Raw genomic sequence first — 24325 nt, forward strand, 5'->3', positions numbered from 1 at the left:
TAATTTAGATCCAAGAGGTGTCTTAAAATTGGAATAAATATAGCTATTTTCTGTTGAAACTTTAGTGTTTCAAGGCCTCTAGCTTTTGTGTTTGTTTAGCCCTGTCAAACATCCTTCTTAATCACTTGTTTAAAGACCTTTTGCCGCCCTGCCACTGACTTCCTTTTGACTCCTTGAAAGCTATCAAAATTCGCATTTGTTCAATCGAAATGATGAAGCCAATAAAGAAATCGAAACCCAAGGCAAACCAACTGGAAACTTGGATAAGTTAAAGCCACACTCGGAGTTTGGAGTTTTTCCAACTAAATTAAGGGGCCTTAAAGGGGGGCGGCCCCTTTTGGGGGCGATTTGCATATATAAATAAATCATTTTGTGATCAAAAACATATTCATAGAGCGCGCACACACACACAGAGGGAGAGTGAGAGAGGGGGGGGGGGGGGGGGAGATTTACAACAAAACGATTTTCCACTTGACATAAGCTCAAGTGGCCCCTCCCCCCCACAGCCCCACAGCCCCACAGCCCCCCCTTCACTGGAAATTCAATCTGTTCTTTCCATTTAAACAATTTTCAAAAAACTTGTTTATAACTCAATTTTCGCACACACAAGAAAAAGAAACACTTAAATAAATAAACAAAAAAAAGAACAAAAAAAACACAAAAAGTGCTGCCACCCAAAACGGCAGAGGAAACTTTTGGAAAATGAACAATTCCATTTGTGATTCAGATTGTGAATACTCTGAATATGAATGGTTATCTGTGGGTGGTATGTGTGTGTGTGTGTGTGGGGGGGGGGGGGGGGGGGGGGGGGGGGGGGGGGGGGGGGGGGGGGGGGGGGGGGGGGGGGCCTGGTTCACACGCATGTAATACACACAGCAATAATGGAACTTTTTGGCATTGTTGCAACAGCTCTTAACATGCCACGCCAAGAATCCTCCAAAAGCGAAATGGATCCCTCCCCCCCCACGCCCCTCTCCCCCCACTCACCCTCCCCCTCTGCCCGGCTTCTATCGGAATGTCTGGCGTGTGGATTTTCGAATTGGAGTGCCATTGAGTGCCCCCCTTTCGCCCCCCTTCGCCCTCCTCCGCCCCAAAAAAAGAGTTTTAATGGTTTATAGTTTACAAAGGAAATAACAACTGAATCAGCGGCTGGTCTAGGGCCAAAACTAGCCACAAAATGGCTTTTGATTATAAGAATCATTTTCCACGGCGGAAAAACAAAGAAAACTCCCTTTAAAGTGGGCAAAAAAAGAATCAATCATTCGTATTCGTTTTCATATCTGTTATTGACATTCTTTCGCTGTGGCGGGGGCAGGGTGCGGGGGTGCGGGGGTGGCAGGTCCCTTGTCAAGTGGCAGTGGAAAAATTGTTGGCCTGCAAATGACGCGCGTTGTCAACGTGAATTAAAATAATTGATTTATTTTAACGCAAGTTGAGCGAATAAACAAAGGGTGAATGGAGGGGGGAAAGTGGGGGAAAACCCCGCTGAAAAAAGGGCAACCGCACTTGAGGTTGTCAGCGCCAGAAGGCGGTGGCTCGGTTTGCATTTTCCATTCAAAGGAAAATAGACATTTAAAGGCACCCAAAAAAAAAGGGAAAGTGAAAGGAAGAAAGCCAATTATTAAAGGGGAAACCTTTCACACCCCCTCTTCACTCTCCACTCCCCACTCTCCACCCCCCACCCTGCTGTTATCTTTGCCCCAAAACTGGTCCACGATGTTGTGTAAATTGTCAAAAATTATTAATTGCCCTCGGGCCGAGGCGGGATTTGGGTCAATCGTAGTGCTCCAGGCCCCTGCCCCAAGCCCCTGCTTCTACTCCAAGCCCCTCCTCCCTCTTTAATTAGCCAATAAATGCCGCTGCGAATGAGTATTAATGCCGCTGGTTAACTGTTTGGCGATTTGTTATCGTTAACAGTCAGTATTCTGGCCCGTATTCTGGCCTCCTCTTCTTCTTGGACCCTGTCTGGAGGCCCCTCTGGCGTTTTACTCACTTCTGGGGTAATCGCTTTGTTGCCTGACGGCTCCACAAATATTTTACTCGCTCTTTTATTAGTCGTCATTAATATTTTTATTAGATTTAAGGGCTGCCGTTCGTTAATAAAGACATAATCGAGGGCTGGGGCAGAGGCCCTGCTTTTTAGACCTGATTGGGAGCCCATTTGGAGGGGGCTTTAAAGGGAAATCATCTCCCTCCCCCCCCCCCCCCCCCCCCCCCCCCCCCCCCCCCCCCCCCCCCCCCCCCCCCGATAAGCTGGTAGAATTAAACGAGTCGAGTCCTCTCGGGTGGAGCATTGTTTTCTCTCTTTTGGTTGCCCCACAATTTATGCATTTTCCATGGCATTAACGTTGAAAGGCGTCGCAAATGAAATGCCATTCAAAAAGCTTACTCTCTGCCGTTGTCTGGTTACCTGAGCATCCCTCCTCCCTGCCACACCCCCCCTCCCTGCCAAAGGTCACGCAAATTAGTGCAGAAGCAACTGAAACTGAAACAGCCACAACTTGCAACAACAACAACTGGCAGCCCCTTCAGAGAGCGGCAACGACGAGAAAGTTTCCATGAATAGGATAACTGGCAGGCGAGGCCGCCCACGAGGAGTCCGCCCGTAATCCAGGGGCGGAAAAACTTGTAAAAGTAACTAGATAACGCAGCAGCCAACAAACTAAGTAGTTGTCGAAGGGGTGGGGGCAGGGCACGGGTGGCAGAGCCCCCAGGATACTCCTAAAATGAGGCAACTGATTCAGAGTTTACTGACCCTCGGAGGGGGCCCCAGATTCGAATGCCTTTTGCTTGATTGGCTGCCTGCGAATGGGTGGCATATTTATAGGTTTTGTGGGGGGTTTTCTAGGGGAAGAACTTTAGGTTTTGGAATCCCATGGGTTGTGGGCGCTTTTTTTTTGGCTTGGAGAGTGTCTAAGGTGTGCTTGAAGGCGGTAATCGAACAAATATACACCGCTATATAGTATTCCAGGCATAAGATGTATTTTCTTCCCTTGAAGGACCTAACAGACGCTCTTTTGGAGACTTTGCGCCAGGAAAAACCCATTTAAAAATATGGAAACACTCCTTTTCTTTAGTTTTCTAAGCAGAACTCTTTTCTTTAATGAATCTTCCAGCCATAAGGTGTCTTTTTTTCCCCTTGAAACACCTGAAAATCGCACTTTTGGACTTAAAACCCCTTTTAAAAAGAAGAAACACTCTTTTTCTTCAGTTTTCCAAGCAGAAATCTGTTTTTTTATTGAATCCGTCAGCCATAATGTGTCATTGCTTCCATCGAAACACCTGAAAATCGCACTTTTTGGGACTTTAGGACAGGAAAAACACGTTTAAAAGGACGAAAACTCTATTTTTCTTAGATTTTCTAAGCAGAAATCTTTTCTTTCATGAATCTGCCAGCCATTAAGTGTCTTTTTTCCCCTTGAAACACCTGAAAGACGCACTTTTGGAGTCTTTAGAGCCATGAAAAACCCTTTTAAAAATATGGAAAGCCTCTTTTTCTAAGGGTTTTCTGAACAGAAATCATTTCTCCCGCCGAAAAACCAATCAATGGCCCGAATAATCAGCGACTTCTGTTTGAAATATTAATAGCCTTTCCAGGGGGAGACCTTGGGGCCAGCTGTCATCGACATGCCGTCCAATCTGCTCAAGGATTACGCCGTGATAATTAATAAGCTAATTAATCTATAATAAAGTCAAATAATGAGCCAATATTTGAGCAAATATTTCGGCGGCGTTGATGGAAACATCAGCGATGTCAATGCCAGGGAAAAGCCGGGAAAATGGCAGCGAAAACACACACGTGTGTGCGTGTGTGTGTGTGTGTGTGGGTGTGTGTGTGCTCTGGCATCATTATCGTGCTCATCATCGTTTGCCTGGCAAGTGCCTCCATGGTTGCATGCCACAAAACGCTGTCGCTTCATTATCCTTATTACTCCTTTCGGTACTACCGCCCCTCCCCCTCCCCCCTCCCCCTTCATGTGTGTGTGTGTATCATCTATCCGGCTTGCTGGCTCCACTCCACTCCTCTCCTCTCCGCTGGCGGGGTTATTGTTTCCATTTTGATTTATGTCTGGCATCATCCTTGGGGCTCCTCTTGGCCTCGTCCTGTGCTCCCTCTCAGTCCTCTCGTCTGCTCGTCTACTATTTTAACGTTGTTAACCAAATTGCATAAATTAAGTGCGTTCGTTTGCTTGAGTGGCTCTGGCTCTGGCTCTGGCTCTGGCCTCCGGGCTCCGGAGTTAGTCCTGGCTTCAGTTTTGACTTGGAAGCCAAGCCATCTCCTCCGCCTCCTCCACCGCCTCCTGCCTGGGTCCTGGCGCTGCATTTGTGTTGCTAATGTGCGCACATTAGACGCACATGTTGCCAGCTTTTCTTCACTGAATCGAGCTCTCCTTTCCCTCGTTTTTTTCCCTAGAAATTATGCAAAGCAGTCGGAATATTTTCATAATTGGCATGTAAATGCATTTTCTGGACAGCTCTTCTCTCTTACATAATCCTCGGCTGTAGTAATGAAACATTTTCGTTGCCTTGCTGCACGGCCAGAATCCATCAAGGGTTACGTCTAAATTAATTGTTGCTCTTATATTAATTCATTCACTCGTTGGTCTGTGAAGGTTTTAAGTTTTTAATTGGGGAACAGAAATAAAAGGCTTTAAATTGCTTGGAAATTGGTGAAAAATGGGTCGAAGAATTTTATAAAATTTAGTAAATTTAGTTTGTGGATTTTATTCATTGAATGTGGAAATAAATCAAATTTTAATAAGGGCTTCTTTATTTATTTAAGGTTTATTAAATAGTTAATGTTTATTAAATTTGGGATAAATATGTTATATCTTTTTTCTCTGACGTCGTTCAGTTTTTCTTTGGAAAACCGTAGTGGTTTTTTTCGTCTTTCGATATTTATGGCAGAGCCTTCTCGTTGCTCGTCGTTCTTCTAGCCATGGGATCATCGTTTCTGCTCCTTGTGTCTAGGGATCTGATTATCATCTGGTTGGGTTAATAAAAGGGTTTATTAGATTAATATTTTCGTCGGAAAACCTTTAAAAATGTGCTGAAAAGTTGGGTCCATCGGATTTGTTCTACTTTGTGCACCACAATGAGAGCTCCCGATGTGCAACGGCTTGTGGCTTGTTCAAAATGTTTCAAGTGTCCCCCACAATCTTCAGTTTGTGGGAAGAAAGAGGAATCTTTCAACAAAATCAGACCCAAAACTGGCTCTAATTGAAGAATGGAAAACTTTTGGGTATGGGAGAAGACACAAACCAAAACCTGATCAAATTCCAGGCCAAAATATTCAGAGGTTTAGCTCCAAAGCAAAATTCTATGCATTTCCGAGGAACACACGAAAGAGACGGAGGACCATAGAAGATAGATAAGCAGCAGGGCACAGGCGGAGTGTTGTTTAGGGATCGATAACTAATAATCGTGACGATCACTGAGAACATTTTTCAATAGTTTTTTATGAGATGTGCCAAGTTTTAGGCCTTTTTACGTTTAAAAAATTGCAAAAAATAAAGCAATAAAGTCACGACTAAAAAATTAGACATTCTTAAAGAAAAATGATTAATATATCCGATAAAATTATTTTTCTTTTAAAAACCGCACTGGAAAGTCTCTTGAAACATTACGACCGGCACTCGAGACGTTTGCTTGATAAATCCCTAAAAAAAACCAGCCCACCTTTAGCCAGCTCCCTCCTCAAATGGGCTCTAAAATGTATCTCCCGTCACTGCGTGACTCCGTTCGAGTATTTATCCATAATTTCGCCCCGCTATTTATCAAAACGAATGAATATCAATTGCACTTGCTTCCAATTAGAGTTGAGAGCAGACCCTCGTCCATTCAGTAAATATTGGCCCTCCAATGAATTATAGAAAATTGAGGCAATTTCCATAATTATATTTGATCTACTGCCGAATCGGGTATATAAAGAAAGGGAGGCCCACAACCCACTCTGTGCAGTTTCGAGCCATGAAATTGCCTTGCTGGGGTCTGTTGTTCGTGGCTCTGTGGAGCCGCAGCCAGAGCCAGGAGGAGAACGAGCTGAATGTGCGGCGGATCATGCGGGAGATGGAGGTGATGCCGGAGATCCTGGACGAGGCACCCAAGGATCTGCTGAGGGTGAGTCCAAGCCACAGATTGTCCTGGGCAGGGCCTTGATAGGCTCTTGAAAATTGCAGGTGAAATTCGACAACGCCATCGACATTGAGGAGGGCAAGACGTATACGCCCAAAGAGCTGAAGTTCCAGCCGAAACTCGACTGGAATGCGGATCCCGAGGCCTTCTACACGGTCATGATGATCTGCCCCGATGCCCCCAACCGCCAGAACCCCATGTACCGCTCGTGGCTCCACTGGCTGGTGGTGAATGTGCCCGGGCTGGACGTGACGAAGGGCCAGCCCATATCGGACTACTTTGGGCCCCTGCCGCCCCGGGACAGCGGTCTGCAGCGGTACCTGATCCTCGTCTACCAGCAGTCGGACCGACTGGACTTTGACGAGAAGCCCCTCGAGCTGGGCAACGCCGAGGGGCACAGCAATTTCGATGTGTCAAAGTTCACGCAGAAATACGAGATGGGCTCCCCAGTGGCCGGGAATATCCTCCAGTCGAAGTGGGACGAATATGTCCCCGAATTGATGAAGATGCTGTACGGCGTGGGGGATTGAGGGGAGGGGAGAGCTGATGGGGAGACGGTAGAGATGTTTAATTGTTTCATAAAAGTATTTTGAGAGCATTCCAAAACGTGGGGTTGGTTTCCTCTATAGGAAGGCTGTAATCCCCAAGTATCTGCCTCTTTAATCGCTGTTTTATCTGTGCTTAGAGGCCACTTCCCCCCGCAATCCCTTGATTTCGGCCTTTTAATGGAGTACAACTGAAGATCCTGCAGGTCTCTCCGAGGCCACTAAATATGTCAAGCGAAAGGCAAATTTATACACAAACTGATAAACAAAACAACAGCCAAGAAAACCCAAAAAAAAAGGAGACATTTTCCTCCTGCTTTGAGATGGGAAAAGTCCTGGCCCCGAGGCCCAGAGCTGCAACAGTCCTTATCTTGACACTGTCATCTATTCGGGGGGGAAATTGGCCCGACACCGGCACCGGGAAACCCCTCAGCCACTGCCACTCCCCCTCCCGCTGGCACTCCCATTTCCCATCTTCATCTCCGCTGGCATCTCGGGCCGCTGCCTTGGCACGCCTATCGCTGGAATTGAATCAAATTACCTTGTAATCTTAACCTTAAGGTTATTTGCCATTGCCCGCAAAAAGCGCTTTGTGCTCGACTGCGTTTAGTTACTATTTGAGTGGAATCGGAGCCCCATGGCAGCCCCATGGCAACACCCCGCCAGGCACCACCCCCCCCTCCCTGAAAGTTGCACCTTTCACACTTGTTTCGGTGGGGCTGTGGCGGGGGGTGGCGGGGCGGCGGGCTCTCTATATAAATGGAAATCTAACATTACGTCCTATCATGATTGCAAAGTTTAAGTGAGTTTTGTGCCAAGTGCAAAGCTCCTTGAGGTACTCCACTTCTCGTTGTTGTTGTTGTTGTTGTTGTTGTCGTGGGGGGCTCTTGGGGGATTTGGAAAATGTTGCAAGTCAATCAATGCGTGGGGTGGGGGGGAGGGCGGTGCCATTGCATTGGAAGAACAGTTCAGCAATCAGTCCGGCGGCGGTGTGGGGGGGGGGTATCGATGCTCGATAAGGTATATCGGATTGAGTTGGCATCGGCATCGCCATCGATTCAATGACAGAAAGAGGCGAACCACCCAAGGGAGCGAAGGAAGGTTAAAAGTTGTGGCGGGTGGGGAAAGAAAATCGCATTAACTTGGCCCGCCAGTGCTTGGTATTCAGGAAATGTTTAATGAGGGCCCAAAACGAGTAATAAGGAGAGGCAATGCCCCTAAGATTAGCCCCAGAACTTCTTGGAGGCCACCAGAAGATAGAGAAAGCCTGGCAGGACAGGGCCAATTGGTTTCTAGATCGATAGATGAGCAATGGACCTCCTAATGAACCTCTAAACAAAGCAACCAGCATTACTCGTTACTTTTTGGTAGAAAGACGGATAGATTTATAGATCTTCTTGGCAAAAAAAGCCTTTTTCAAGGCCCACGAATGTCATTCTTCAAATTTTTGCACTCGCCTGAGAAGTAGCGAGTGCTTTGAACCATAGCGAGGACGCGAACCCTAGCAACGAGTACGATTTAACCCTAGGGGAATCTTTGGACTCAAAGCCATCTAGATCCTCTCTAAGGAAGGAAGACTCCACTACCACCGACTGGTGAGACGTTTGCGGGTTCGGGCAAGGGGAAAAAGGCACGAGGTACGGCCCATATGAGTGATTTTCGACTGATCCTAGCAGTTCCCAAGTGTCCCATGAGAGGGGCACACCTTTTTTGTTGCCCTTTTGTCAAAGTATTCCAAAAAGTTGGTCTCTTTTTTACCTTCGAATGCCCATAAACCCCCATAGAAGACAAATGAAAAAGAATTCTACATATCGCTGTACAAAACCCCTTCCTTTAGTCCCAAAATCATTATACCCCTCATTGCCTCGCCCCTCCCACGCCTCATCAGCCAGATCCAAAGCCAGAGCCAGGCTCTAATTTCACGCTCGTCTGGTGGCTCTTTTATAAGAAACTGTGCGTCTTTTTGGTATGCTTTTTTGAGCCATTTCAGTATGAGTAATCTGCCCCAGCAATGCCACAAATCCCATGGCTGCCATCCGCTGTTCAGCGCTTTTTTCTGCGCGGACAAACTTTTGCTCTTATTATTTATCCCATGTGACAAATTTTTGGTGCAGCAGATAATAAATTATGCGTTGCAGAAAAAAGGAATTAAATTACAAGAAAACGAGAAGAAAACGAAGCTTGGGATGCCCTAAGAGGTCCAGGGCTTGGGGTCCATGTAGGTCGATCTTTTGGGGCTTAATGCTCTGCTCTTCGAAAGGGTATAACCACAGAGGGAGAGACTGAAAAGTTTTGTCATCTTTGGCGGGGGTTTTACAAGTTTTTCGCGCACGTTTTAATTTAATAATCGGCGTCTGGAGTCGTTTAGTGGTGGCAAAGTTTTCTGGCTTATCCTTAATCGCTGAGGAGGAGCGGTGAAGGGGACCCGGGGGAGGGTGGGGGGAGTATGTAAAAATGCTTTTAATTGGAGCATCGGATGCCTGAATAAATCATGTAATGAATAAACAAGCCCGCACACTTGTTGGCCCTGCATTATTTATGCGGCAAATCAATATCTGTGACACTTTGCCTTGCATCATACCGAATTGAATGGCATTTGCGATGCATGACTACGACTGCCACACGCAGTGGCAGCTCCCAGTGGAGTAGGAGCAGGAGTGGGAGCAGGGGCTGTGGCAGGAGCTGCCGGACTGTGGCTCCTGTCACACAGTTAAAATGTGATAAATTCTATTACGTGACAGAGAGAGCGAGAGGGACGAGCACAAAATGCAAACGTAAACTGTATTGGAGATTAGGGATGGCAGTGGGATGGCGATAGATACACGATAGGCGATAGGTGGAGGAGATTCTGGAGGGGAAAGAGCAGGATAGAGATGGTATATGGATTGGGGGAGGCATTAGGGAACTAAAATGAAGAGTTTCACCCAGAGAGGGAGAGGTATTGCTGGCTTGGGGGATGGTTTTTGGGATAGGAGCTTCATTGAGGCCTAATTGTTAGCTGATTCTTATAGAGAGTGTTGAGATACAACCCTAGGGCACCTGGGCTTCCTTGGATGGTGCAAATATGGCCAATTTCCAGGCCTTTAGAGACCCGTTTCCCCCTGTTACCTGGGATTCCTTGGTCTCTGGAAATGTGACCACTTTCCAGGCCCTTCGAGACCTGTGGACAGACCCCCCATATCTCTTAGAAGTCCCCCTGTTGTCGTGCCTCACGTGCCCATCTCTGGATAACTGTGGCTCTGCATAGAAATGTTTTGAATGGACAGGCAAGAAATCCATTTTGTGTGGCACCAAATCAAAATGTAGCAGCCAGAAACAGACGAACACTCTCCAGCGCACTATCCATGGACTCCGCACACTCGATATACTCGTAGAGACAGACAGACGGACGGCCGGACGGACAGTCGCAGAGGGGGGAAACACACATCTATAAACTGTAAACATCAAGCTGAAAGTTGCATGTTGCATGTGGCTGTGGCAGTTGCACATTGAAAGCCAAAACTGACACCAGCAGACATTTAGTACGCATCGCATATTGAAATTGTAATTTGATTTCTGCCTTTTGCCACCAACTGTCCATCCCAACTGTCTCTCCCCCGCCCCTGTCTCCCCCCCTGGCCGTGGAGTACTCGCATTTCTATCGCCTTTGGGCTGCATGCCAGCAAGGTTCTTGCCCCCGAGCACCCCAACAATTGCGTAGTTTGCGAATGAATAAACGCATTCACGGCTTACAGACCCAAATTGGGTCATTGTGGGTTGTTCCCAGCCGGAAATGAAGGAGGGTTTACCAAATGGAATGTATTGGAAGGCCCTGAAGGTGCTGGATTTGATTGGGGGGAAATATGGGGAAGAAAAGGAATCCCCGACACTTGAATATTTTCGGCACAAGCCAAAGAAAACGGTGGATTTTAATTTTCATAAAAATCTTTATTCCATTTAGCATAAATTAAAAAAAAATATATTGGCAATATTTATTAAAGAAAATTAAGGAAACAAATTTAATTTAAATAACTTGAATTTCCGTTCTAAAAAAAATTAAAATCACATAAACATTTTTTTTTTTTTAAGTTGTTTCTTCTGGACATTAGAAAAATTCTCAAAAATCATTTCGATTGTCTTTATTATGAGACAGAAATTTTCGTTATTGTAAGTCCTTTTTAAAGGTCGAAAAATTGAAAATAAAAGCCTCGAAGGAAGTAGGTCCATCAATAATGAAAATAAGTGAGAAAATTGGTAAAACTAGATGTGTTCCGAGTGATTTCATAAAGAATGGGTTAAATTATGTCAAAAACATAAAAACCGAACCAAAATTAATACTTTCGAGACGGCTATGGGAACTGTTCTGCGAGCCGCATCTAAAAAACACGACCCAAAATCGATTTAAAAATTCTAAGACTGTCCTTTAAGCTAGTGCTAAAATAATAAAACGTGTTGTTTCGAAGACTCCAGTCGTAGACTCGTAAAAAACACTGAAACGGGATACTCCAATTGGGAACTCCAATGAGAATTTTTATTGGTTCTAAACTTGGATTTGAATGGGAAGAAAGACCTTGGTTCAGAGGGAAACGCTGCTTGGGAATTGTAAGAATAAGGAGTGCCTGTCTCTGTGCCTGTGGAATTGGAACTTGGGAATCATAAGGGAGAAACTGGTTTCGATGGAATGAGGAGAGCTAAGGCCATGGAGCTTCAATATATTGGCAAATAAAATACACAATTAATGTGGGCCATCGAAATAAAGGGTTTTGCATGAGTTTTGGGCTGCGAGGAGGTTTGAGGAGGTTTAAGGAGGTTCCAGGAGGTGCGAGAAAGTGCGAGGAGGTGCGAGGGGGTTCGAGGAGGTTCCAGGAGGTTTGAGGAGGTTTAAGGAGGTGCGAGGGACCGTATGTTAAACACCGGTAGTGCCCGATAGTCTTAGGAATGTCTTTGCCATCATATATTTTAGCTTAAAACATTTTTCAAAAATATTCCAATAGAGATAAAGGCAATCCTGTCAAAAATTGATTCATTTGCCCTCGAAAATAATGTCAATCTGTTCGTTCAGTGCTGAGAGAGAGCTGTAGACCCCAGGTAGCCAGTAGTATTAAACCGAAATAGAGTAAAAATTAAATCCCAAAATGGATATCATAAACGAATCTGTGGCCCTCGGCGTGGATTTATTAATTTTCGGCCTCTGCGTGCGCGAATATGTGCACAACAGGAGGGTGGTAGGACTCTTGAAGACTGCGCCGCACTACAGCATCGACGGAGATCTCAAAGGCATTGTGGAACGCCAAGAGGCCAAGGGTCTGCCGGTCTATGCGGAGATCCGGGGCACTGTCACGCCCAGGGGCGTGCCCCTGCGCAGCGCGCTGGTGCCGGGTGTCAGCGGTGTGCTGCAGGTTTTGAAGCTGCAGGAGCACCGGGTGGCCCGGGGCTTTACCGGCTTCTGGATGGAGCATCGCAAGCTCCTGTTCAGATCCGCCAACGAGATGCCCTTCGAGCTGCGCAGCCAGCAGCACGGCGTGGAGATTGTGGACGCCCTGGGCGCAGCTGTGCTCGACGTGGACGTTGTCTACGACCACTACAAGCTCTCCATACCCTCCTTCCATGACCTGCTCCTGGGATTCTTCACTGGCATACGGCAAAAGGGCCTCCAGACCACGGAGGAGGTCCTGCGCGACGGCAGCCCCCTGACGGCCGTCGGAAGGCTGCAGCTGGTTGGAGACTCGTTGCGCATGCAGCCGTCGCCGGAGGCGGGCCTCTTTCTGACCACCGCCACAAAATCCGGCCTCATCCAGCGGTTCGAGGCTGCCAAGTGGCCCATGATCCTCAAGATTGCCCTTTGCGGCGCCGTCTCAGGCTTCCTGATCGGCCTCATCGCCAAGAAATTGTATCGCAAGAAGAGGCAGCAGAAGGAGGAGGCGCGCATACACAGCCGCCTGGAGAGGGAGCGTCGCGAACGCCGTGCCCGCAGTCGTCCCGCCGCCCCACTGTCGGACGATCAGCTGTGCGTTGTCTGCGCCACAAACCCCAAGGAGATCATTCTACTGCCCTGCGGCCATGTGTGTCTCTGCGAGGACTGCTCGCCCCGCATTGCCGCCAAATGCCCCGTGTGTCGGGGCAAAATCGTGTCCAAAGCGGCTGCTTTCATCGCTTGAATCGCAAATCTCGTGTGTCTATGCAATGTAAAGCCCTTTTATTATAAATTATTAAAGTGTTGACAAGTTTTAAGGATCCTCTGCGTTCGGAAGGCTCCAGTAGTGCCACCCATGGCTTTCGAGGCGCCCTGTAGGGGGCAGGGCCAGTGGCCGGCGGCTGCAGCTTCCACCAAAATCATTTCCTGTACAGCGGATTCTTGGCCAGACCGCCGCAGAACCTTTGGAGCCTTTGGAAGGGTGTCCTGGTCCTGGCTTTCGACGCCTTCCCTACTGAAAGAGAGTATTGAATATTGCTTAAAGCCTCGCCTATGCCTCCCGCCGACAAAGAGGAACCTGAGGCTCAGTGCAAGCCCCTGGACCCTCCGCAAATCCTCTTGGGGCACAGAATATTGTAAGAGACAAGCGGGAGTCCGTCTCTCTACCAGTAAAAATGATTCCTTGCCTCGAAGCTCTCCTCGAAAAGTGATTACCAACCGATCGGCACTCTCTCTTCACCGATAAATACCTTTGGTATCGCCTACATGGTCTGGGGCTCTGTATTTTATTTTATTTTAAATATTTTATGTGCTGATTTCCCCCCCATAGACCCCCTCAGAGCCAGTGCCTACCATGGGGCTCTGCTTAAAGCCTCGACAAGGCGGCACCTGCCCCTGGAGCCGCTTGGGGCACTTAAATCATTATTTAATTTGAATTTAAAATGCAGTCAAGAATTCTCTGCCTGCTCGCTGAAACAAAGCGCGGACAAATAAATAAAATAAAATGAGAATAAAATGGCAAACTCATTACAAGGCAAGTGCTGGACGAGGCAGGCGAGGATGATGCGGATAAGGATGATGGTGATGGTGATGATGATGTGGCAACAAGTCGGAGTCGGTCCGTGGCGCAGGCATCACTTTCAACAATGGCACATGCATCGGGCCTCGGCACACACACACACCACTCGTCCGCAGAGCACAGTGAGAGCGAAAAAAAAGTGGCCAACAATGGGAGGTCCTGGCCAAAGGCACAATGGGACTGGGGACTGGGGACTGGCGGTGGGCCCCCCACAACGATTGTTGAGCTCTCCCACTTGGCTGCCTGCATTGTTGGTTCGCTGCTTCGTTGGGCAGGGCCGGTGTGGCGCCACAGCCTGGGGCATCTGGGGCATTGATGCCAGGTGACAGAAGGTAAAAACTAACTGCACTGCCGGGCGAGTGGGTGGCCCGTGGGTGGCCCGTGGGTGGCCTGTGGGTGTGGTCTGTGTGCGTATATATTTATGTACTTGTGTGCATATGCCCGGCCATGTTTCGCAGCTAATTGCCGGCTATTTACATTTTAAATTGCCAGCGACTTAAAAACAAATCTACTTAAAATGCAGCAAGGCTCCATCCAGGGCTCCAAGGCTCCAAGCCTTATTTATTTACCAGCCAATGAATTATGAAGCGGAGGCTACTTTCGAGGGGGGTTTTCTTTCATATTTAATATTAAATTGGTGGCTTTTCCTTCTCCGAAGCAGCCTTTGGATTGAATTGAGTTCGGGAATACCTTTCGTATGTCAATCCTTTGTCGTTTCTGCCGCTCTGCCGCTCCAATGGCCCTGCATGTGACATTTGCGAGAGCCGCAGAATGTTTTCTGCCTTTCCCTGGAATCCGTCTTTTTTCTTTTTTCTTTATTGACAACTTTGAAAATTGTTTGCACCGCAACCTGGCACCACGCCCACACCCACACGCCCCCGCCCATTGTGGTAATACTTTTGAGTGGTTCGGGCCGAAAGAGAAATTCGATAAAGTATGAAAATGTTTTTTTGACATCAACTTCGTGATTTTCATGCAAAAATGTGGCAAAAACAAAGCTCAAAGAAGGCAAAGAAAGGCCCCAGCTAAGGAGTCGAAGACGCAGGATACTCTTTTAAGCTAAAGAATGGGTAGAATGTGTGATTAAGTGGGATTAAATGGTCTAAAGGCTCCATGGAAAGTAGTCCCAAGTGATTGCCCCAGTGTTGCATGCCCTCTGGCAGGGTATTCCGTGGCTTATCGATCTGCAAATTACATGCAACCCAAGTCGAGGCCAAAGGAAACAGAAAATTAGCCCAGGCCACGTCCCTGCCAGAGACTGTCAAGTGTTGCATACTTTTTCGGGCAATTTGAGAGCCTCGCCTCTGACAGGGCGCCGTGGCGCGGGGGAGAGGAGAGAGGGGCGGCGTACACTGGAAAATGGAGCACATTTGCATGAAACTGAAGTCGGAGAACGGCAAACATTAGCCAAAGTCAGATAGCCAGCGAAAGTGAGGTTTCGGTCGGGGCCGGGGGTGCTGCCAACCCTTTTGGCAAGCCACCCTCTAAAGAGTGGAGGGGGTGGGGCCCGGAAGCGGTGGCAAGTCAAATATGCTGCCAATGTTATTGATGGCACACGCACCAAAACAAATTTGCTTAAATCTGTTTAATGTTTTCCCATTTTTTTCAGCGCCCTTAACTGGTTTTCCTCTCCACCCCATTTTCTTTTTCCGATTTTCAGTGTTTTTCCGCTTTTCTTTGTATTTTTTCAATATTTCTAAATATGTTTTTTCTTTGAACAATTTCCTAAAATATTTGTTGTGTTTTTGGGCCATGCGAATGATTGGCCTTATAGATCATTTTGATGAGGGTTCTGGGCTATGATAAGTGGGGGGTAATTGGAGGGAAATGTGCGGAATTTGAGGCAAAAAGAGGGGAGGGAGGGGGATGGGGATATGTGGAATATTTTGAAATTTTCATAGGGGAAATATATTATTTCAGATTATTTCTTTCTCCTGCAGCTGTCCAACGATACTCGGATACCTCTTCCCCTCACAAAGTATCTCTTTTCATCTCTGGCTTCATCCGCATTAATATTTAAACATTTTGAGCTGTGCTTTTCTGTATTTCAGTTTAATTAAGCGAAAATCCCAATGTTAACGACCAAAGTTTTTGCCTTAACAACGAAAAACCCAGAAAAAGCAGCAAAAAAAAAGAGTTTCGACTAGAAGATACCAAATTTTTGGGATACAGTTGGATCCGATTGAATCTTCCCATACAAAAGGAGAGATGGAGATGTATCTTCTCGTTGGGTGGATACTTTTTTGCCTTGAAAAACTCTGGAGCGAAAATCCCCAGTAATACACATATTTTCCACATAATCAACAAAAGCACTAATTGCATAGAAGACACACCGCTCCGACGTTGATGGCTGATGCCTGAGAGGGCGGCGGAGGGGGGAGAAGAGAAACGAAATCCTTAAGAGATGGAGGGAGTGCCAAGCTATATGGATATCTCTGTCTCTCCGTCTCTCTGTCTGCCTGCCTCCCATTTCATTTCATTTGCGCTTCGTGTGCAACGGTATTAACGTTACAGTTACCATTTACCTTTACCAGACTACCCGCCCCCCGCCCCGCCCCCACCCCGCGCCCAGCCAGGACTCTGATGACGCGCTAAGCTGTCTGCATGCGTAGACACCCACACCAGGCGCCCGTTTGGCTTTTGGGGAGCACCATTTCAGTGTGTCTCCCTCTCGCTATCTCGCTTGCTCCCCCCCTCCCCCCAGCCAGGGCACAACTTCATTAACGCAAAGCAAACACACGCATGTCATGCAGTTTTCGAACTGACGCTGGGAGCCAAGTGTTTGATGTTGTTGCCATTCCTCTACCAGGCTTCAGGATTCAGGCTTCAGGCAGTTTAAAGTTACATTTTAGATTCCACCAATCAGGAGGGGGGCGGAACGGGCGGGCGGGGAGCACTGTGGCAGTGTCTGTGGGGCAGAAATTCCCAAATGTTTGGCGTATTTGATCAGGTGAGTGTGTTTGTGCTGCCCCACAGACAGACAGAGCGAGAATCAAGCTTTAGCTTTGGGCTTAACTAAATAAAAAATTAAACAGTGGACAACTCAGTAGGAAAATAATTATTGGGCAAACAACAGGGACCGTCACAATTATAAATTAAACAAAAAAAATAAAGAAATATGAATTAGGTATTTTCAGAATTTTTTTTAATTTTTAGAACCAATTTTTAAGATACAAATAAACAAATTTTGTATGTATGAATTTTTTTATAAATATTATTATTAAAAAAATTGAAAATAAAAGTTTTGTCTGCATTTTTATTTAAAAATTGATATACAATAAATTTTTTATAAATTTTATCACAAAAATTAAGAAATATGAATTATGTATTTTCTGAATTTTTTCAAATTTTTAAAACTACATTTTTAAGATACAATCAAAAAATTTTTAATATATTAATGTTTATTGTAAATAATTTTATTACAAAACTAAAAATAAAAGTTTTGTCTAAATTTTAATTTCAAAATTGATATATACATATATTCAATTTTTGTTGTATTTTTATCATAGTTATATTTAAATTTGTATTAAAAAATTACAAAGAAATATTGAATTCAAATATATTTTGAACCAAAGGCCCAGAGCGCCCAAATAGCGGCTCATGTGTGAGCGCCAAAGAGCGAAATTATTATTATTATATCATTTTACCCTTAAGATAAATAAACACAAAAAATATAGGCTTAAATGCGTACAAAAATACCTGAAAAAGCACAACAATTTTGAATATAAATTAAATTTGTATACAGTTTAAAAAAACATTATTTCACAATGAAATTTGTGCGAAATTGCCTTGCAGTCTCAGTGTTCGAGTAATTGAGTAAATTTTGTCATCATCCTTGAAATGCATGCAAATTAACATTATTTAAATAATTAATTGTAATTTGATGTGCTTTTCCAGCTGAGATGTTCGCTCCGCCCTCTTTTCTCCTCTCCTTGTGGAGGTCCTTAGATCTTAAGTCCCCTTCTCATTGTTTAGGCGCGGCACAGAGTCCATTAACAAAGCGTAACGATGTGTCATATGAGACACACACACACGGGGAAGGGGAGAAGGAGAAGGAGCAGGACCAGGACCAGGACCATGCCCAGGACCAGGCTTTTGTTGTTATTCATATTTATGGGTCTACTACTACCACGTGAGTGTGGGTGGCTGTGCATGGCTCTGCGATTGCCTCCTTAACAGGCCTAACGAACTGCCAAATTACGCCGAAATGGCATTAAAAATTTAAATTTTTTCGAGACCCATCAAAAGCGAAAACGCCAGCAAGTCCTAAATAACATTAAGAGGAAAATGCTTTTTTCTTTCCCCTCCCCCCCCCCCCTGTCCTTTTGTGTGGGTATCATTGGGTGTTTGTGTGTGTGTGTGAGCCCAGAGTGTTTGTGGCTTTTCTTTAAATAAATCATTTGGGTCGGTGTGAACAAATGCGGGGGGCTGTATCCATTGGAGGGAGGGTATTAGCGGGATGGAAATAAATAGTGCACAAAAAAGAATGAGCTTCAAAAGGGTAGTGGGGACTTGAACCGCCTCATAAAATACTATTTCCTATTGGAATTCGCATTCATCTATTCGTTTGGATATCCGATACTTGCCGACAGGCTTGGATCGGTGCTTAGGTTGTTGGTCCGCCTAAAACACCGATCCAATGTGTGTTGCGGGTTCGAATCCCGCTTCGGGCATGGAAGTTTAGGGGTAATTTCGTGTCGTAGAATAGTCGTAGAAATATATGTAAATATCGGAGGCGTTTAGAAATGTTAATATATATATTTTTTTTTAGGATTATTCTGATGGAGGAAACCGGCGCAAAAAAGGTAAATTACATTTTTTATTTGATTTTTATTTTTGGTACATATTTCTGAAGGATTCATTTATTTTTCAGACGATTCCTCTTGTTTTTTTTTCCTTTTTTTCTTACTTTTCCACTTTTTTCCACTCATGCGCAGCCGTGAATTGCTTTACAAACCCTATTCATATGCCCATTATTGTGCTTCAATGCTTGAGCAACTATTTTCTTGCTCGCAGTTGTGTTGTTGTTGCCGAAGCATAAAAAAACTAACTGTAACGCCCTCGCCTGCAAAGCCAGAAACCGCAGCAGCACACGACATACATACATATACACACACATGCGCTCGGCTGTTGCTTTCGGATCGCAGCGACGCGTCGCATCGCGTCGCATGGCGTGATCTTCCGATTCCCTTTTGCTCTCTTGTGCTCGTATTTTCGTGGCGTTGAGTGAGTCGAAAATTGGAATTAAAGCCAAGCGCAGGCATGCAATAAATCACCAACATTAATTGGAAATAAAATAAATATATTTATTGCTTTAAAGACACTCCCCTACCCTTCCAGGTCAAATTCCCTCTCCTCGAGTAACCCATTGAATTCCGTATTTACTTTATGTGGCTTGTTGTTGTGCCACTTGGCAATTGAATGCGGATGCCACCAAAGACTTGCAAATGTTGGCAAGAATGTCGGATGGAAAGTACATAACAAAAAAAATATATAAAAAAAGAGTGCCTGTAACTTTGGGATGTGAAAGTTTTTAATCTGCCGCATGCAAAATTTTAATCGAAAAGAGCGCCGACAACAAAAACTAAGTCAAACTTTTCAAATTGAAATATCCAACAGGAGTGCCACGAGGGGGGAACGGAATAGAGGGTGGGGGTGGGGGGGGGGAATTCGATTCGTACTCGTATGTTGTGTCGTCGTCACATGCCAATTGCGTGTTTGAAGTGCATGCAGAAATTTAAGCCGAAAACTTTGATCGCTGCGGCAGTGACAAAGACAAATGGGAAACTTTTTCCCCATGCAGCATCTGGTCCTTCGCTCTCTCTCTCTCTCTCGATGCACTCGATGGAGAAGTGGCAAAAGTAGTTTGTTCTTGCCTAAAAATATGCAAAGGGCATGCAAACAATGCAACCTCCATACTCCACCCTCCACACTCTATCTGTATTTTTTTGGGGACAAATTCTCTTCGTAGGAGGCGAAAGTTGGTAACTTGTTTTTTTAGTCAATTTAGGGCAAACATTATGGATGTAGTCGGGTTTTTTTTCGATGGGTTTTCGGTACTATTATCCGTCAGATGTGCCAGATGAACCCGGTAAGAGCTAAACCGCCTTAATTTAAACAACTTTTAAATGAATTATGACACAGAGCCATATAATATTGCCACAAAATGATTTATACCCGAGCTTAGAAATGTCGGCGTAATTTAATCAACTCGAATATGAAACTAGAGCCACAATAGGGTCCCCGCAGCAGCGGCAGCAGCGGCAGTGGCAGCAACAGGCATTCCATATCATAAAAGTCAAATAATTTGCAGCTATTTTTAATTAACCAAATATGTGTTTGTGTATGTAAAGCACGCACACAATTACACTTGCATGAGGAAACACGTCTAGAAGGTGGAGGCTAAACGATGAGTTTTTTACCTGCAAAACGCCTCCCTCGATATTTTCCAGTGTAAACATCCAAAAACCGACCGGTTTAGGGCCTCCATACAGTGCTGCTCATCGTTCTAAAGCCTTCGGTCTATTACCGACACTGAAATCGCATCGGCAACACACGCAACGTGCCCTTGCAGCTTCAAAGAGAGAGAGAGAGGGAGAGAGGGAGACAGCTGTGAAAAGGAGTTGGAGCCCAGAGCGAGAGGGAAATGTAAATATGACAGGCGAAATTAATTTGCCCAATGCAAATATGCAAAATGTGGAAAATGTTCCCAGGCTTTTGCCCCCTGCCCCACTCCCCACTCTGTGTGTGCTTTCACCACTATTCTCTCTCTTTTCTGCATACTCGTAAATGCGGTGTCATACATTTTTGGCAGAAAACCGAGAGTACTTCCCGAAAAACCATGAAAAGCAAATAACTGAAAAATATTCGCTGACGCTTACGAGTCGAGAGCAGAAATTCACAGATACACACACACACACGACTAACACACACACACGCACAATTTTAATGCAAGTCATGGATGCTTGCCAGCTCTCAAATATCATGAGGGGGCTGGCTGGCTCTCTGTGTTTGGGAGTTTCCAAGAAATTGCACCTGCCATGGCCACCCCCAGGGCAGCAGGCCAGGCCAGGCCAGGCCACCCAGCATCCCATATGCCTTGCTAATATGGCTGGCTGGCTAGCTTAGTTCTTGTCGAGGCTATAGGAGGGGCCGGGGCAGGGGCAGGGGGAGGGGCTGGGGCAGCCACTGAGGTACCCAGCGGGCGATATTTGCCAACAAGAAGCTCATTTTCAAACGGTTGCAGCCACCAGCCACAACCCAATGAACAATTTGGTAACAGAGAAGAGGTGCAAAGGTCCTTGATAGCCTCCGCCTCGTACACCTTTAGAAGCTCTCATACATCGTGGGGATTTCGGAGCTGAAGATCAGGGACTCCTCCTGCCACTTCGTGCCACTGGCTTTTGCTCACTGGGTTGCCAGTTGCATATGCATGGAGCTCGGAGTTGGTCCGCCTTGGTGCTCATTATGCATAAATTGTGGACTGCGAGACTGCACTGAATTATGACAAAGTTAATGGCATTAGAATGCCAAAACGCTGACATCTGCGAAAGCCACCAGAACTATGCGTATTGCAGCGAATTCCTGGCTTCCTTAAAGCCAAAAAACTAAGCAACTTTGCTGGCTGTGTGCTAACCTGTTGGCCAAAGCAAATGACTCTCGTTTGTGCGGCCCCCATATCTGGGGGCTCTTCTTCCTGTGACTGGCAGGGGGGGGGGGGGGGGGGGGGGGGGGCATACATGGGTCACCGATGTCAGCACACATGCACATCAGTGTCAGACCCTGAGCCTTTTCCTATAATCTGGTTTTTGCATACCCCGTAGACGCGCCAAAACGAAGGGTGTATAAGGAGTCCTCTTGGCAGAAGTTTCGCTTCCTGTTTGGATAGTTGTAGTACATTCCTTTAAGGGGTATTCCTTGCAACCAAATCGCATCTTCTGGTCTGCCTTCTGCCTCGTTTTTTATCGCGATTCTGGCGCTCGCGCTTGAAGCCACAGGACACATGGCTTTGGCAACAACAACACCAACAATGGCTTCTCATATCACCCGTGTGTGTGTGTGTGTGTGTGTGCCTGCTTCCTGTACACGCCGCATGCCGCCACCGCAAACTTGCGGCAAAGGAGCCCTGCTCTCACATCCGGCTTCCGATTCGCCTTTCACCATCGTCGCCCATCGCCTCGCTAGTTGGTTACTGTTAACTTGTTTTGATTTTTTAATGGCTCGCCTGACAACAAGCACATTTATGCTTTCCAAGCGCCCCCCAAAACTTAAAGCCGGGGCCACCTTTAACGCGGGTTTCCCCCAAGTTTTTCGCCCAGTTTCCTCTCGTGTTGCGTGACTTTTGTCAAATAATGGCTAAACAATGGCTAAACAATTCATCTACGTGGGATTCGTGAAAGATACTACTCAGCATTTGGGCCCAGGATCCTAGGGAGCCCGAGCCGAGCTTTTGTCATGCAAATTGCTGAACAAGCAGGGCGAGGACCCAGAGAGTCGTGGCCGTCGTGACGTTGATTGCTCATGAAGTCAAATTAAAAGCAAACAAGGCCCAGGCAGGACATGATGAAGTGGAAAATGCCCTGTAAAATCACTTGGACTGAAAGATCGCGCCAAAGAAAGGTGTTTTAGCTCGGACTGGGACTCCATTCTGATGCCCACAGCCAATGTAGCCCCTCTCAAGGGTATAGCCGCAGGAGAGGCGGGCCCTACCAGCCCCATTACCCCCCCATTAACCATTTCCATGTTGTTCGCATGCAACTCCTGGATAAAAAACAAAAGAGCTGCCAACAAGGCAACAGCAAAGACCATGGAAAATCAGGGAAAACCGAGGGGGAAGTGGAGTGAAGTGAGGACCGGTTGACGTTAAAGGGGAAGCACACACAAGTCAAGTCGGAAAACTTTTGTTCTTGGCATTGTCGTGGTTGCTGCTGCTGCTGCTGTAATGGCCTGGCCTCCAAGCAGGAGGCGGAGTCCTGTGCAGAGTCGTCGATTTTAATTACGTATGCAATTTATTTATTACCTTTGCCCGGAAATATTGTGCGATTGTGTTGCTTGTTGCCTCTTGTTGTTTCTCTGCTCGACAAAGCCCAAGGAGGCACTCAGGCAGGTCTCAGGCAGCAAAGATTTAACATGCGGTTATGAAGTTATTTTTCATTTTCACAATTGAGTCCTGTCAGAACGTACAGCCCATGGAAAACGCTTTTCCGAACTTGTGTTGGAGGAAAAAAGCAACTTTATTGAAGGTATTTTATGTAAATGAACGTGGAAATGAGTTGGTGTCTTGGAGTAATCGAAGGAATGGATATGGGAGTCACTTAATTCCTACTAAAAAACCCAACGATCCCACTTCAAAGTCTTGTTGGCAGTCTCTAGATTCCCCCCTCAATATTCACCTGATTCATTACGAATGAATGAGCTGAGTGAGAATTATGAGCCACCCACGGAAGTCGCATCAATTTCCATTCAAAACCCGCACAGACAGACATGCCTTTAGTCAGATTAAGGCCCAGTCCCTGTCCCTGGCATAATAAATCCTTGACCATAGCGTGTGTCCGCTAAATTAGGTTTTTCATTAGGAAAAACAAGCGAAATTTGTTCACAATGTTGTCGTTGTTGCCGCTCAAAATTGGTTGCATTACTTGATTAGCGAGAGCCCACAATGCTGTTATTAAAATTCAATCTAAAATTTGCCGTTCAGCTCAAGTCTCGTGATTGCATGTCTAATCGAATTTAACAGCCTTTTTGCAGCGCGGATGTGTGATAAATGTGAGGCAAGTAGTGACGGGGGCAAAGACCCGGACCCGGATCCGGACCCATGCCGGGGGGCAGCAAGGAAATTAACGAATTTCATATTAAGTGCAAATTCCGGCTTCCAATTCGTGTCATGCGATTGTGATTTGATGGAGCTGGCTCTATGGGGACTCCATAGCCGCCGCCCCCCCCCCCCCCCTCCCCATTCCATCTCGTAAAAAATATAATTTGCATTTTGATCGCGTGAATGTGTAGACGTCGAAGCTACAGGTGCTTCTACGTGGGTTTTTCGGAATGGAATACTAGTGCGATTCTTGAAACTGAATCATGAGTTTTAAGGTTGGACTTGGAGACGGACGACAGTCTCCTGATCGAAGGTCTTGTCCGTGTCGTTTGGGTCTCTCGTTGGGCTGCCTTTGGGCAACCATGGAAGTCGCACTGGAGAAATCTTCCACCTCATTCTCCTTCATCTCAATCTTGGCCTCACTTTGGTAGGTCTCCCATGTGCTGGAATGGAATAAAGCCTGTGGATGGTGGAAAATCGGTCAGCAATGGGAAAGTAAGGCTTGAGCAAAGATTAAAGATTCCCTTGGACCCAACCTCGTGATTGCAGGACTTTTTCTTTAACCTTTTCATGGGCTACGCATCCTTCAGGACAGATTACACAGCCTTCGTCTGACGTGGGCGGCTGAGCAGGGTTTCAAATATCTGACCAAGGTCTTAATTGTTCCATCACCTCCGATTTTTTCTTTCTAACCTCAAAAAGGTCGAAATATGGTGGACATTTATTTCAAAAACTCAACGGATTTGCTTGAAATTTGTCTCCCGGGGGTTTTTGTGGTCAAAAATAACGAATTTGAAGTCAGTTTTCAAATATTTTAAAATGGCGGAACCTTTAAGAACGGATTTACCTGCGACGAGTAG

At 46.0% G+C, this 24325-nt stretch overlaps 2 protein-coding genes across 2 annotated transcripts; both read left to right on the forward strand.

Annotated features, from left to right (window-relative positions):
* The first annotated feature begins 5946 nt into the window (after nt 1-5946).
* Nucleotides 5947-6675, forward strand: a5 (antennal protein 5). The gene is made up of 2 exons (XM_001356987.4): nt 5947-6120; nt 6180-6675. The coding sequence occupies exons 1-2, from the start codon at nt 5971-5973 to the stop codon at nt 6663-6665; spliced, it is 636 nt and encodes a 211-aa protein (XP_001357023.4). The 5' UTR covers nt 5947-5970; the 3' UTR covers nt 6666-6675.
* Nucleotides 6676-11710: 5035 nt separating this feature from the next.
* On the forward strand, nt 11711-12893 carry LOC6903187 (mitochondrial E3 ubiquitin protein ligase 1-like). The gene has a single exon (XM_002132850.3). It carries the CDS (start codon nt 11795-11797, stop codon nt 12815-12817), a length of 1023 nt encoding a protein of 340 aa, XP_002132886.2. The 5' UTR covers nt 11711-11794; the 3' UTR covers nt 12818-12893.
* Nucleotides 12894-24325: the final 11432 nt, after the last annotated feature.

This window comes from Drosophila pseudoobscura, chromosome 4 (genome assembly GCF_009870125.1).
Source record: "Drosophila pseudoobscura strain MV-25-SWS-2005 chromosome 4, UCI_Dpse_MV25, whole genome shotgun sequence".
NCBI classification, from domain to species: domain Eukaryota; kingdom Metazoa; phylum Arthropoda; class Insecta; order Diptera; family Drosophilidae; genus Drosophila; species Drosophila pseudoobscura.

Excerpts from the sequence above, each read along its gene's own strand:
- a5 (XM_001356987.4), top strand. The coding sequence starts at position 5,971 with ATGAAATTGCCTTGCTGGGGTCTGTTGTTCGTGGCTCTGTGGAGCCGC. Across the intron at positions 6,121-6,179 it reads CACCCAAGGATCTGCTGAGG|GTGAAATTCGACAACGCCAT; the intron begins GTGAGTCCAAGC and ends TGAAAATTGCAG.
- LOC6903187 (XM_002132850.3), top strand. The coding sequence starts at position 11,795 with ATGGATATCATAAACGAATCTGTGGCCCTCGGCGTGGATTTATTAATT.